General features: G+C 37.1%; 1 protein-coding gene across 1 annotated transcript; it reads left to right on the top strand.

The window, feature by feature from the left end:
• The first annotated feature begins 1,379 nt into the window (after positions 1-1,379).
• Positions 1,380-15,568, top strand: LOC135295308 (interleukin-5 receptor subunit alpha-like). The gene is made up of 10 exons (XM_064411293.1): positions 1,380-1,537; positions 1,875-2,029; positions 2,184-2,331; positions 2,887-2,995; positions 3,086-3,273; positions 5,307-5,443; positions 6,961-7,105; positions 10,859-10,946; positions 12,121-12,208; positions 14,435-15,568. The coding sequence occupies exons 1-10, from the start codon at positions 1,435-1,437 to the stop codon at positions 14,555-14,557; spliced, it is 1,284 nt and encodes a 427-aa protein (XP_064267363.1). The 5' UTR covers positions 1,380-1,434; the 3' UTR covers positions 14,558-15,568.
• Positions 15,569-15,570: the final 2 nt, after the last annotated feature.

Below are 15,570 nucleotides of genomic sequence, written 5' to 3'. Positions count from 1 at the left end.
CATTTTTCCATTTCTGCTTATTTAAATAAAGTGCTTAGGTGTTCCTAGGACTGTTTTTGATTGCTGCATTCCATGGAGAGGGATGAGCCACTATGCGTTGAATAGTAAACCATCAAAATTTCTTTGTTTTTATTTTATATTTTTCCTGACTTTTTCCTCTTGCCACTCCATACTGTTCTAGGAGCACAGCAATAATGGCACAGCTCACCCCTTCCCTCTCCAGACAATTAGAATTGGCTCCTTACCAGGGCACACCAAGCAGGAGGATTTACTCTTTTTTTGGCTGGCCATGTGCATAGTGTGACTTGCACACTGTAGCTGCTGCTGGTGCTACAGCTGAGATCACTCCAGAATAAACAGAATGGGGAAACCTCTGCCTTACAGTTTTCTGTTATGATTTTTCACAGCTCTTCATAACTAGGGCAGTATTCCTTAAGTGACCTCCTTTTCACTGCATTGTGATAAAATAGCATTATAAATTAATCTGTATATGTATGTAATTTTAAGTGTATGTGTATTTCTTTTCTCCAGGAAACCTCATTGTAGATTTTTCTGATGTGCTAAACATTCACACATTTTCCTGTACATGACCAGTGCCACTTATTAGCCAATGCATTGTGAACCTTTTGATATGGCTCCAGGTGCTGATCCCTGGATACAGTATGTCTGAGAATTTAAAAGTGAAAACAATCAGAGCCAAGATAAATCAGTCAGTGAGTGAAAGTCTCTGAACATGGAGGCATATGAACACAAAAGGTATCAAATTTTGTTTAACATTAAAGCAATCTCTGAATGAGACCCTTCAGTGAAAAAGCAATGCTGTCTTGCTAAAATTAACTTTGATCAGTCTGAATCTGTTTGCTCACTGTATTCCAAATTTAGCAAACACCTGAAGTTCTCTTGCTGATACTTTTTCAAATGGCAGGATTCATCTCTTAAGGTTCATATCCTGCTAAACCAGATAACAAGTCACAGTCTAGAAATGACAGTTCTCTACGGTCACAAGAGGCCAGATAACACATACAAGTAGAGCTACTGGGCTTAAATCTTGTCATGGTTATGTCAGGTGGGAACTGCATAAACACTTGCAGTGTCAGTAGTGCCATATCTGTGCTGTTGGCTTGCAATCAAAGCTGTGCTGTCACTCAGAACCAGTGCTCTGTGGCACATGTTCTCTCTGGCCGTGGCACCCAGTCAAAGAGTGGGCTTGAATGCAAACATCCTGGTGACAGCAGGCACCAGTCAACAAGACCTGTCAAATAGATGTCTTTTCATATTTACCTTTTGTACTTGAGACACCTTTTAAGCATCTAGGTGACTGTTTCCTAATATTTCACAGATGCAAAATGAAAACGTTATCTTCTAACTACATTTTCAACCAAACTTGGAAGTAAAGTCTCAGATTCCTCAGACCTGTGGCCCAAAACATTTGCTATGGCATGCATTGCAGTCATTCCTGTCCTGCTGATATTAAGCTTTTTCCAACATAAGACATTGTTTTGCACAATTCTGGCAAGTGGAAAAGAAGATATAAAGGGTAAGTAGACTATTAACAGTTCACCCTATGCTAACCTTCCCACATGTCTGATCCGAACGTGTCAAAGAACTTTCTACAGCCCAGAGAGAGAAACAGAGACCTGCAGTAGGAGAGGTGTCCAAGACAGGCAAAAGTGAATCAATTATTTTTGAGAGCTGGAAAGAGCAGCATGGTTCCCATTGCTGAAAGTCATATTCAGCAAAGCTCAGAAGCTCCCACTCCATGCAAGAACAGAGGTCCTGGTAGAGCTAGTGGGCATGCAAGCCTTGCTGAGAGACAATTCCTTAGTGTACACAGTGGAGGATCCTCTCTCTATGTAATATCATTGTAATTGCAGATGCACTTAGGCTACATAATGTTCTGTGGGCCACCAAGGATGATTCAAGAGTTATTTTGTCCTGGAACAATAACCTGACAAAAGAAGAAACCAAGAAATACACTGTGAAGTATATTTTGAGTTATAAGTTCTTCAATACCTCTAAGGAAAGGAAAGTAAGTTCTTCAGAGGTTGCACATAAAATAAATATTTTGTATTTTGTGTAAAGTAAAATAATATATTGTATTATTCAGTAGATGAGTTTGCATAATTTCTCTTTCAATACTTAGGACTGTCTGCCTTCATGGAATTTCTTCTTCCTCCTCTTAGGAAAGACTGCAGGAGAAGGAAAAAATAATACGTCTTCAATTGCACTCTGGTTTTAATGCTAAAGTTAAGACACAACTTTTTGCAAAAGAAACAGAAGACATGATTGAGGAGAGTGACTGGACAGAATTTACTTATGAGGCACCTCCAGGTCAGATATTTCCTGCTTGTTGTTAGGACATCCAAGCATTTATGATAATTTCCTGTCTTACTTGGAGAAATTCTGAAATCTCATTATTATCTTCTGCTACTTTTTTTTTTTTTTTGTACAGATATATTAAGAATATGGTTCATAATACCTTGAGATATCGCAGAATTATTTCCTTTATTAGATGTCTTCAGATTAAGAAAACTCCAGCTCCACTGAGCAAGATGTCAGTATGACCCAAACACTCTTTTCATTTTCCCTAGCAACTCATGTATCATAAAAATTGCCCTCTGTATCCCATTATTTCAGCAATTCTTAAATGATCAGAGATTTTAATTTATTTTTAAGTGGTTAGTAAGGCTTTGGTGTTAGTAGCTGATATGCTTACCAGTCTGCACTGTCTAAAAAGCAAAAAGACCTATTTTTTCTCACACAGTACTTTTTCATGCTTCTAGAAATAAGTCAATATAATGGGTTTGTAAAGGCAATCATCAGGTTGTTATCCGGAAATCAATTTATACTAAACATGACTTTCTCTTTACCATTTCTTTGTTGCAGTTTACATTCAGAATCTTTCGTGCATCATATATAATGTTTCTTTTTTCAATTGCACATGGCACATCAAAGCAGAAGCTCCTGAAGACATCCAGATCTTTTTCTCATACAAGTAAGGATGTTTAGCAAAATAAGTATGAAACCATGCTTTTGGACCTAAGTCTTTGATTAAAAAAAAAACCCTTATATTTCCTTCTCACAGACATGTAGGAAAGGTTTTTGCATGCCAGCAATATATAAAAAATGCAAGGAAGAAAAATATTGGATGCTATATGAAACAAATGCATTTCCAACCATCAAGGAAAATAAATTTAAATATAACTGTGAGGAATCTGACAAATAGCTCAAGAGGACCATCTTATTACAAATCTTTCACACCTCAGACAATAGGTAAATATTGTCTATTATTCTATATTATGAAAAGTTTGTTTATTGGTTACTTCATGAAAAGCAAAAAAGGAAATAGGTGTGACAAAATCATAATATTAATTCTAATTATTTTGCCATTCATCTTAGTGTGCATATTACACAAACATTAAACAAAATGGATTAGGGCTGAAGTCTATTTAATTTTTTTTCCTGATTTAATAACACTGTTTATCTATAATTTTAATTAAAATAATATATAGGCTAATGTGAGGAAACAATATTTATAAGCATTGCACCCTTGTTTCTCCATTTTTTTTATTTTCTATCCTTTTTTTATAGTGCCGAGCAAGTGTGATTAAGAAAAAGAACCTAAATAGTCACAAGTCTCATTTATAACCTGAATTTAAGAATATGAATGTTCTCAAACATTAGTAGCATTTTAACTTATTTTTTAAGTTAAAAATATCTTGGCAGTTATTTTTAATCATTGAGAGTTTTGAATGATCATATAAAATTACTTTTCCTAACTTCTCTGGGAAGTTTGAATTAATCTCATGGGTAAGAAATTCACCTGAAATTTAGAAAAGATTGCAAGTTTAAATGCCTTTTAAGTCTTTAACATGTTGATCATCTTCCAGACCTGTAACCTGGGAATTAGCTCAAGGGATTGCAAAAATATAATTCAAAACTCTAAATATTTATTCTGAGTTAGATCTCATGTAACCTTTTCTAAGACATTAGAGTTGTTTGCTTACCTAAATCTTTACACTGAAATCAGAGCCAGCTATAATCTGACATATGACAGAAGGATGACATGAAATTGCTGCCTATTCTTGACATCCTTACAGAATGGAGAATGGTCTGGCAGCAGCATTTTAGAGATTAAACATAAAACCCCTGCTTCTTCCTCTTCTCATGGCTCATGTCTCCTCAGGGCTCATGGTGTGCCCCCGCCGTCAAAGGCTGCTAGAGCAAGCACAGCAGCTGCATGGACCTGTCTGGCATGGGTCTGAGTGAATGCTGACACTCACCCTCTCTGCCTCTGTCTGGCTTTTCTCACATTGCAGCCCTGTCATCCCCAGACCTCACTGACCCCGCCTGCAGAAACTTGCCATGCACTTCTGTCTCTGCTGGGAGGGATTTTTCAGAAAACTCCAGCTGGAGTTCCTCCTTTCATAGAAATGCAGCAGCAGCTGAGAAGGATGCCTGAGTACTGAGCACACACTCAGGAGCAGTGCTCTAACACTTGCCATGCTAAAAAACAACTATAGATTTGATTATATGAATCCAAGGCTGAAATCCTGGGGACACAAATGTCCCTTGCTTCCAATACTGTACTTCCTCCAGAGCAAGTGCTTGCTTGCTCCTCTACAGGAGAGAGAAAGAGATATTTCTTAAGCATCTTCAGAAACCTTCCTGTATTGAATCAGACAAATTCTCTGGGCAACAGGTTGTTCTGAGAAACTGTGGATGCCCCATCCCTGGAAGTGTTCAAGGACAGGTTCAATGGAGGCTTGAGCAACCTCCTCTAGTGGGAGGTGGCTCTGCCCCGGGCAGGGGATTTGGAGCTAGATGGTTCTCAAGGTCCCTTCCAACCCAAACCCTTCTAAGATTCTATGAAGAATTTCTAAGTGCCCCTTCTGTAATCCTTCTGTGAGAGATTAAATTCTATTTTTTTTAAAGTAATAATTCCAGGACTGTGGGTAGACAAAACACATGTATCCTACATGACATGAAGCCAGTAGCAGAATTAAGGTCTCCTCAAAACCAACACTGACTCCAGAGAGGTCCTTCTTCTCCTTCCACTTTTTCTGCCTTTCCTAGAAAGATATGTGAAAAACCCCAACTACGTCCCCTTATTTTGAGGCACTTACTGAACAGCAACTTCAAAGAAAATGCGTCACTTGCTAGAATGTCTTCTTTGGGTGGGGCAAACTCCAAAACACTCAGCTGTGTATTTTAAGAACTGATGTACTTTCATTTGTTTTACATCAGTTTAAATAGGAGAAAGAGCATGAGGTACAGAAGGTCTTTATGTGATCTTTATTTTTCAGAGAAGCTGAACCCACCAATCAATGTCTCAGTTTCAATTGAAAACAGAAGTATTAAAATTCATTGGAAACCTCCACCTACTATTGGTTCAGCAAGGAAAAAGTGTTTTTTGTACCAAGTGAAAATAACAGATCACAAGGTAATCAGTTTCCTTGGTAGTACACTTAGTCTGTACAATTTAACTTCCACAGAAACAAGACATCCCTCAAAATTAACAGAATTTAATCTCAAACAAACTTTAAAGAAATCCCATTGTCTTTAATGAATAATCCAACTTGTCTTTCTGAAAAAAATTAAAATCTTTAAAAATTAAAATTTATGAAATCTTTCAGAGTCAGGCTTGCATTGAAATGAATTTGAAGTTTTTGCCTTCTATATGAAATTTGAATTGTACATCATTATCACATAGATCACATTGACTGTTTTGTTATAGAAAAAGAAGTATCATCTGAAAGCTAGGAAAGGTTGTCAAGTACCATGGAAAACAAGATTAGAATTTGAAATTCTGGTTAAGTCTGAAATCAACAAGGCAAAACTCAGTAATAAGGAAAATCCTATGATTAGGAAATACAGGCCAAATATGTCAACACAAAATAAGGAATTAAAATATAGGAGTCATCACAGAAGAAAGAAGATTGTAGATTGCATTGAACCACAGACTGAGTCAATCATTCTGTGTTAGGCAAAGGTCAAATGCTGTTCAAGTGTATATTACCAGCATGTCACATGAAAGATGCAGGTTGTGACTAATTTGCCCATCTAGGTGAGTTTGCCCATTTGCTGAGTTTCCCCTGAAGTTTCATATTGTGCTTTGGGTACCACAAAATATTAATAGACACCAGAACTAGAAAAGCCTTAAAGGGAAGAGAAAGAAGTGACATGGTGCACAGAGTCAAATCCACACCACATCAGTCAGTATGAAGAGAACAGATCATGCTTTCCTAACACCAAGGAAGCAAAGATTCCATGCTTCTCCATGTATGAGATTCATACTTTCTACTTCATTGCAGCCTTCCAACATCACTTTTAATTTCTGCAAGCAAGAGCTTTCTCTCTTATTACCCCTAAAATTTTTAACATTGTCTATTTATAAAAGTTTGCTTCAGTATTTAAAAGTGATTAGGGATTATTTAAAGATCTTTCTGCTTTAAATTCCACCACTCCATGTTTGGACTTGATCTTTTGAAGTGATATGTTTGGTTTTTTTTCATAGTGACAATTAAAGATGTTTCAGGATAGCCACAAAAACAATGGACATTCTTCAGCTGAAAAATGAATTTTATTCTAACAAAGAAGCAAGTGTAGCACACTACCCCCACCAAAATCTTGAAACTTGCAGTTCCATAGTTACTGTGTTCATCCTATATGTAGTGTGATAAAAAATGAAAGGGGAATCAGTGTTTTCAAATTCCTAATGTCCTGCCATAAATGATACCTCCTTGCATCTTATCAGTTCCAGTCTGTCTTCATGTTTAGTTCTGAGCTTTAATACGCATCAGATGACAGTCAAATTGTATCTGGACATAAGGACTTGTTCTGAAAATCTCTTCCTACTAGTTAGAGATGTAAATAATAGTATTTGACATCCCTAGTTTATATCTGTTTGAACTGCAATGTAAAATATTTTAAAGTAATCTCCTAAACCTCTCTTGATAGATTGCAAATGTCACTGATGAGAACTATAAGTATCCATTTCATAAGCCAGCAAAAAGATGTGCAGCACAAGTGAGGGTAAAGAAGGAGATTTGCATAGCAAACAAGATCTGGAGTGAATGGAGTGAACCAGTAATTATTCATGATGGTAAGTTATGTACTTACTACTCATAACTGTTTTCATGGGTTATGTTATTACTATTTACTATATTTACTTCATTATTTCCTTCATTATTGCCTCTCTTCTTCTCCAGCCTGGTATTGGGGCGTAACTGTACCTAGGGTCCTTGGCACACACCAGGCTCGCACAGCTCTGCTGTAAGGAGAGTCCTTAGTCTGAGTTCTACTTCTGTGACTTTTACAGAACTGTTGTCCTGAGTTAAGTTACACCCGACTCGTGACAACCTTTAGGAAATAATAATGGTCAGCAGCTGACTAAGTCCTAACCCCATCATCCCTCCACCCTGTTGCCTCGCCCTGCAAAGGATAGCCCACACATCTCTAAAAATACTTTCAACTGGAGTTAGTAAGCCAAGAAATCCACAAAAGTCCTACCATTCATCAAACCATATAGTCTTTAAGAACCAAGTCCAAAATGTCCCTTATTACACCCATGGAATAATTTCGTATCTGACAGGGATAGGAAATGGTTTAGCTCTCATTTAAATATATGTGCTCTGGCCCCAACTCGAGCACAAAATAAACAAGAGTCTTGCAATACTATTCCTTCAACCTCTATGAAAAAAACCCCTAATACTGGTGTGTTTTCCATGACGACAAAAAAGCCTCCACATGCAAAAGCTTCCTGCTTCTGGAGAAGGTTAGGGAGAGGGGAAGTAGTACAGTGGTGTGAGGCTGTATTTATAGAGACCAGCGTGAGTGTTGACATGCAAAAAAACCCTACAGTACTATGGGTAGTAAAACAAAACAAGGTATCATTATTTAATACAACAGACTGTATTTTGGAATATGTCCTCTTCATCTTTGAGCTTCAAATACATATTTATCTGAGGACAGGAAATAACAGGCAAGATATTATGCTTGAAATGGATTGAATGTAAATTCACTTATAGAATTTACTGGATACTGGCTGCCTGCTCTATCAGATGCCTCATTGAATCCCACTGGTCTGCTGAAACCCTTCTTGGCCTAAATTAATTCATTTAATTTCAAAAGCATTCCACTTGTAAAATATCTGGAGAAAGAAACCTAACTGCTCTTCATTTTCACTGTGGTGAAGGAGAGAAATTTTCAGCCATAAGAGTCTTGAATTCCTCTTTAGAGACTCCCCTTTCCTCTCACTAAAGCCAGAGAGAGCCTAGGACCACTGCATGGCCTGGGAGGCATCTGCCTGGTCTGTGTGCCTGGCATCAGGCCAGACACATCTGATGTGTACACAGGGGAAATCAGAAGAGATCCTCTGGGACGAGGCATGTAGATTTACTCATTCCCAGCCAGTCTTTCAGCAGAAGAAGGAAATGGAGTTGAGCAGTCACCTGCTCTGGTTCCAGCCTACCCAAACTTGCTCTCAGCATCTGCCAGTCTCCTTTAGCTGTTTCCAACACTACTGCCTTCCCAGCTTCCTTTACAGCTGTTGCTGAGGTTTGAGAATCACAGCATGTTTCCTCCACTTCAGAAAAGTTTATGATGAACAAGACCCCCATGGCACATAAGCTGTAATATCTGCATGTGTTCAGTGCAGCAGGATGATTTACCCTGGAGCATACTGCACATGCGGTGCAGCAATTTCCTTCCTTCCTACTCAGGAAGGATCAGTGGTTTTTATAAAATTAATCTGTGGACATATTCCATTGGACAGTCAGGTGCTCAGTTAAATCTCTTTACATACCTCCTTTCATCCTGAGACAAATTTTTCTGTCCATTTTACTCTGTATTCTGTGGAAATTATTCTATTTGCTTCTAATTAGAAACATGCATAAATGGACATTATGCAAGTAACTGGAAAAGGAAAACATCCATTCTATATTTTTGTTTTGGAACATGTTGATTTTTCTGGTGTTACAGGATCTCTTTCTACTGAAAGTCTTGAAGAAGCGTGGCATGACCTGCTTTCTGTTTGCATCTCCTTGACATTCTATTGTTTCATCTAGCAAATGTGCCGCATTTCTTTAATAGGGCATTTTAAAAAGGCATTTTAGCCTTCATTTAAAAAAAGCTGAAACATCAAAATGAAATAACATAATTCAAAACATAACTAAAATATTTGTTCTGAAATGTTCCTTTGACATGAAAAGAATTTGCTAATTTTCTCTTGAGGAAAAATTAATTCTCCTTTGGAATTAGCATATGCCCTCAAAAAAAATCTTCACAATTTAACCTGAACTGAGCTGTTTACTATAGAAACTTTCTGCTAAAAAAAGAAATGTTTAATCAGCTTATTCATATGTAGAAACTTGAAATAATTGGTCTAATTTTTAGAGCTGATGAGCATTCATAGATCACTTTGAAGTTTGTAGTAATTCAGAAGTGTTCTGCATTTTTGCAAACCAAGCCACTTGTTTTGGTTTCAAAGTTCTGTTATTTCTGTCAAAATTAAAGGATTTGCATCTGAAAAAAAAGCCAAACAAACCCCACCATGAAATGGTCTACCCAAAAGAATGTAAGTGCTTCTTTTTCTTGCTGCTTTCCAAAATGCAAGAAGTAAGAAAGCAGGAGAAGCAAACCTCTTTGTGGTTCAGCTGATGATAAGAACAGGACTTCCTCTTCTCCTGGGTGTGTGCATGATGTAGGGTTAGCAGAATGATGTAGAGAAATTACCACAAACTAAAAAAAAAATCTACTACATGGTCCAGAGGTGGTTCAGAATAAGTTTTCTGAGCCCTCATCACAGACAGCAAGAAGAAAGTAAGTTCCTTTTGATCTTAAAGTGAATAAAGAGTAGTTTTGTAATTTAAATAAGGCATATTCTTATAAGTTCTGCCCACAAGTTTCTGAGTTTTTCTTGGTTTCACATGAAATTTGTGGAAATAAATGGGTTCAAAGTCAGAACTTTTATTCTTTTATACTTTGATTTTTAATCTAGATTGATCCTAAAACCATTGTTTAACTGGCCTCAGACTATAAATGTTTTAAGAGCTGTCCTTGCCTGGTTTTCTTCAAAATACTTAGTTAAAATCAGTCCAAACTAGTTGTGGTTCTGAAGCTAGATATTAAACAAGAAATAAAATATACCAGAAAAACATTTCTGAGTCAACCAAATACATTGCTATTTTGGGTATTTTGGAGGAAGAAATGCAAGGTACAGAGTAGTAGTATTTATTGAATAATATAAATATGTACTGATGGCATTTCTTTAGCACCATGCCAAGCAGGATTAAAAAGGTAAGTATAATAGAAACCAAATGCTGCTTCTCGAATCAAAAAGAATATTTTACTTGACAAAATGCTTTTATTTTCATTTTTCCTTAAATCAGTTACAGGTGTGAAGTGATGAGGAGGCAGAAGTGGGGGACCCATGGTCTGTGGAGATGGGAGGCAGCAGCAGTAGGAACTCAGGAGCAGCTGGAGCAGCAGCAGAAGTACCAACAGCAGACAGACAGAGGGTTTCATATCCAGAGGAATCAAGGCTCTGTGGAAATATCCAGTGGCAGGACAGGCCATGCCCAGGATATGAGAGCAGAATGAAGCAAGAGGAAGTGCTGGACAAAACCAGCAGCAAGGCTGAGGGCTAAAAGGAGGAAGGGGAGGAAGGAACAGTGCTGAAGTCAGAAGCCCTTTTCCCCTAAAAAAATCTCCAGGAAATGATTTTTTAAATCTATGACAGTTCAGGAATAGAGCAATATTTATGAGTCCATATGTAATTCATCAACTTATTAACTATTCTAGTATCTCCCATATAATTAACATTACCTTTTTTTTTTTTTTTTTTTTTTTTTTTAAGAAAAGACAGTGGATATTCTACTGCTAAGCATCGCATTGTTTTGTCCTCTGGCTTTCCTTGGAGGTCTGCTGATACATGCATGTAGAAGGTAGTGTGCATTTCTGATGATTGCATAAAATTCTGGTGGAAGAGGGGTCAGGATGAGAGTAAACCACACAGTGAATAAAATTCAAACACAGATTTTCTCAGGAAGCAGTTAATTGTGCTTTTCCAACTATTGTTCTAACAAACTCGTGCTTGATGTTATGACCTAGTGTAAGACACTGGCACTTGTAATTCTTCTCTCACAGCTCCGACCACAGTACCCCACAGATCCAGTCTCACACCTTACTCTCTGATGTATTTCTGCCACTATAAATGGTATTTTTAAATCTTACTCTGACAGCTGACTGTCTGTCTTCAGTGTGACCTTACCCCATGCTTTCACAGGTTCTGCATTCAAGGCCACCTATATTAATCAGACCAGAGATGAACTGCATGTCATGCTGTCCAATTTCATTTCATAATCCATGGGTGTTATGAAAGCAGTCTTTCACTGTAAGCTGGAGAGCTTACTAGAAATAAAAGAGGGAAGTCAGGCTGGTGGAATGAATTTCCTTTGCTGTACTATTAACACCATTAGTAGAGCAAAGTGACAGTAGTGGACCCACGCCCATGAACAGTTAATGCTTCTAACTCTCTCTATGCCACTACTTTTTTGTCTGGCAACATAGCTTTCCTATTGACATCTGCATATGGCAGCAAAGGCTTTCATGAAATGAAAAATAAACTTGTCCAGGATGGAATGATAACTCAAGATATCTTAAAATTTGGAAGGTGCAGTGTATAAGTGGATCCTCGATTAAAAGTAAATGTATCATTTAATTAATAATTAATCATTATTCCTGATTTGTATAAAAGAAATTATCAATTTTTAATTACGGAAAGAGCGCATAGGAACAATTTTTTAAGCTACGGACTCAGTAGCATGCCACCAGTTTTCACTTTCATTGGAAATATTATTTGTGTAGAAATCATAAGTTTTTTTCTATACATCCAGTCCTTTTAAAACTCTTGCAGGTTAGAAACCAGTTAGGCTAAAGAAGACCTAGTGAAAATATTGAGAAAAGTGTCTACAGTGAAAAGAAAGAAAAAAAAAAAGTTAAATGGCTTTAGAAATAGTAGATGCCCGTCTTGGAAATTGAATATATATTACAAAGCATTAATGTCTGATCTGTTCCTGCAGACAAGAATAGTCATGTGCCTGTATCACTGTCTTGCAGGTACAGATGCCTGGAAATTTTAACCACACCTGTTCCACATCCTTCAAATAATATCAAAACGTGGTTAGCAGATGAGACTCACCACCAGGTAGTGTGTCTTTTTTCTCTCACCACATTGACACGCATAATGTTACTTGCAATCAGAGGGTCCAACATTGCATTTGGACCAGCATGTAATTAAAACAAAAACAAACGAAAAAAAGAGGGAAAAAGGTATGTACAGCATTTGTAGTGAAGCCAGAAGAGAATAGAATACCTTGTGGAGGTAATAGGCCAATGATGTCAGTAGACAGGATGGAGAAAATCCTCACTAAATCCCCACTAAAATTTCCAGTGTGCTCCAAGGTGTTTCAGCATATCCACACTCAGTGGGCCAAAATTTTAAGGAGTGATCACCCTGAGTTCCTGAGAAATAGTCAGTTATGGGATATTATACATGTAAGCATGTCAGCCAGTTATCAAGGGGAATTTTCTGTGGCGATCTGCAAGTCACTGGCTATGCAGTAGTAAATGTGCACATTCTTATAGCAGGGAGGAGGAGGCTGCACAATGCATGCAATATAACCTACCCCAGCTGTGCCCCTGCTTCAGGACAAAGCCACAAGCAGAGGCGTTCACTTTGAAAGAGCTGATGTACTATGAGTTCAGGTGCTTGCTTATCTCACACCAGATTGCAAGTCTTTAGTCAGCTTGGCAAAACAAGGACTAAATATTTACAGTATTTGGTGACTGTCATTAATGGAGCTCCTTGGCTTGCACATTCAGTGTTTTTGTTGCTGTCCTTTTGAGAGTTGCAGGGGAAAATGTGCTAGTCAGGCAGTGGTTTAGACCTGTGTAACTTCAGAAAATCTACACAGTGAACTGTGTGCTAGAAGGCACAGTAAGATTGCTTCTTACCTAGTTCTGCAACACATGACGAGAAGGCACAGGTGTGCCCAAATTAGGGGTTTTTTGGTGGAAAACACCATTGAAATAGAAAACTGTAATGAGGATTTTCTCTGCTTTGTGTGCTCAAAATATTTGTTCAGAGCTTCTGTAGGATTTCTGTAAATTTTACTCTATCCTGCCATATTATTGTACTTATGCTGCAATATCAAAATATCTTCTAGTAGGGCATTCAGCAATTTAACTAGTAATTTCCAGTGTGTTACCTTATGCTGTTTTCTTTCCCAAGAGAAAGATGTATGTATTACAATATTGTGTTTTGGGGCTTTTCTTAATAATAAATCTAAATGATTGCAAACTCTGACAGAAACCACAGATCATCTCAATCCAGGAATCATAATTTGAGTTGTGAGGCAAGAGGAATGGATTGTTTTGTTTATTTTATCTTCTCAAAACAAATTTATGGGGGAAATGATGCACATATTCTATGTAATCAAATGAAAAATTAAAAGATTGAAGTGTTTTGAACTTGCACCTGGAGCTCATTCCACAAGCCTTTGTCTGGGTTCCAGAGCAGACTGGGCACCTATTCTTCACTACACTCATCTTCTCAGAAAAGCTCAAGAGCTCCAGAACTGGCTTGAGGCCAAGTCTCTTATTCTCAAGATTCAGAATAATTTCTAGGACATTTCTGGTCAATATAATTTGACCAAATTTGATGATAAAGGTGACATTGACCCTGAGCTCAGCTGGTTAAAGAGTGTATTTATCACATCTTCTGTGCTAAAGTCCTTCTCACCCATTTTTACCAGTAATTGTGAGCAAATTAACTATAATTTAATATATAGTTATAGATAATTCCCATTGTGGCTATGAATATGGGCTGCAGAATAAAGAATCATCATCATCATCTTTATATTCTGTATCTCCCTTCACGTTAGTACTGTGTAAACTGCTGTGTAGGGGTCTTTGTATTCAATATATAATCACAAAAAACCCTATATTTAATGTTGTTGACAGAGAAAGAAGCATTTTCTGTCCCCAAACTATTACAAACACTGTCAAATGTTTATTTGACAGAAGACTTCAGCATAGCTGGGGAGTCATTGTCTACATGATAGCAACAAATTACTGGGATAACACTGTGATCTTTTGATTCAAGTGATTGTTGGTGGCACAATGGTCATATTGGCCTGGAGAGTGCCAAGAAATAACACTAAGGCTCAGAAAAACTAAACAAATTTTCCTGTGAGCAACCTGTAGATTGACAGAGTAATTAATATAATCTTTGTATTAGAGTTGCAACAGAGTAAGTAATCTGTACTAATCCCAGATATATGCCAAATAAATTGAGTGCTTGTAAAAATGCACAGAATTTTTCATAACAATGAATGCAGATTTTGTGTATAATATAATTTTTATCCAACAGCAACATATGTCAATGCAAATGGAGATGAATTCAGAGATTACTCTGGGAACAGCAGAAGAGAACAGAGATGAGAACATTGAACTTCAGAAATGTTTGAAGGAATTTGTGTTAGAAGACCTGTAGAGATGACATGCCTTTTTTATCTGCATGCAAGTGTACCTTTCCATGAGATGGACAATATTCTAACAGATAAAAGGACACCTGATAGGAGAGTTTGTCTGAGCCCAATAACTTTTGCTCTGACAACATGTAACTCTTAAAATTTGCTTTGGATCACAGATGCAAAGCAATATCTTGCAGTTTGCCTCAAAAAACCTGATCTTCAGACCAGTAAAATTAGAGCATCTCAAAAAACATGAGAGGTCATGTTATTGAGGTCCACTTGGGTCCACATTATATTCAGGTCCACTTGGGTTAAAAAGAAATTAATGTTTCATAATGCTACAATAGCTTCCAAGCACTGTCTGATAGATCAAGACCTTTTGAAGATTGGCTGTTCATACAAATCTCATGCTAGCTATTCAACATCAGATTGAAGTGGTCATGAGAAATGGTAGAAGCAATAAATGTTTCTGGACACAGCAAGAGAATCTCACAAGTGTTCTCTAAAACTCAAAACAAAAAAAAATCCCTTTCTGAGTCACTGCATTGTGTAAACACACATCAACCAGAAAGGAGAGATACATGTGAAGACAAGGTCTTTTAATGTTGTAGACTTTGCAGTTGGTAAAATAAGTAAGACGAGAAAAATTCAGACGTGGTAAAGAAAACAAAGTTTTCTGCTGTATTGTGATTCTTTAAAGTAAGTTTAATTCAGAGAAGTTATAAGTTCAGAACTGACAATTTTTTGCTATTTATTTTTCCCTATCCTATTAAAGAATCATTCCTACTGATTCCATGAGGTGATGAGTTATGCTAGTTCATTTTCATGTATACAATCAGGGCATGTATACAATTATTCTAACTCTTAGCTGGGAGTGTGTTTATTTGACTAGAAGGGAATGAATTGACTTTGCAAGGAAGGTGTTTCTTTTCTGAAAGTGGGAAATCTAAATCAATGATGGACATAATTGTCTGGAAGGTTTGGAAAATGCCTAAAAATTACTTGCTTTCATTACTGGTAATATTTTTCCATG

This window comes from Passer domesticus, chromosome 2 (genome assembly GCF_036417665.1).
Source record: "Passer domesticus isolate bPasDom1 chromosome 2, bPasDom1.hap1, whole genome shotgun sequence".
Lineage (NCBI taxonomy): Eukaryota > Metazoa > Chordata > Aves > Passeriformes > Passeridae > Passer > Passer domesticus.
The sequence above is the reverse complement of the archived record's forward strand: the minus strand, read 5'-3'. Positions and strand labels throughout refer to the sequence as shown.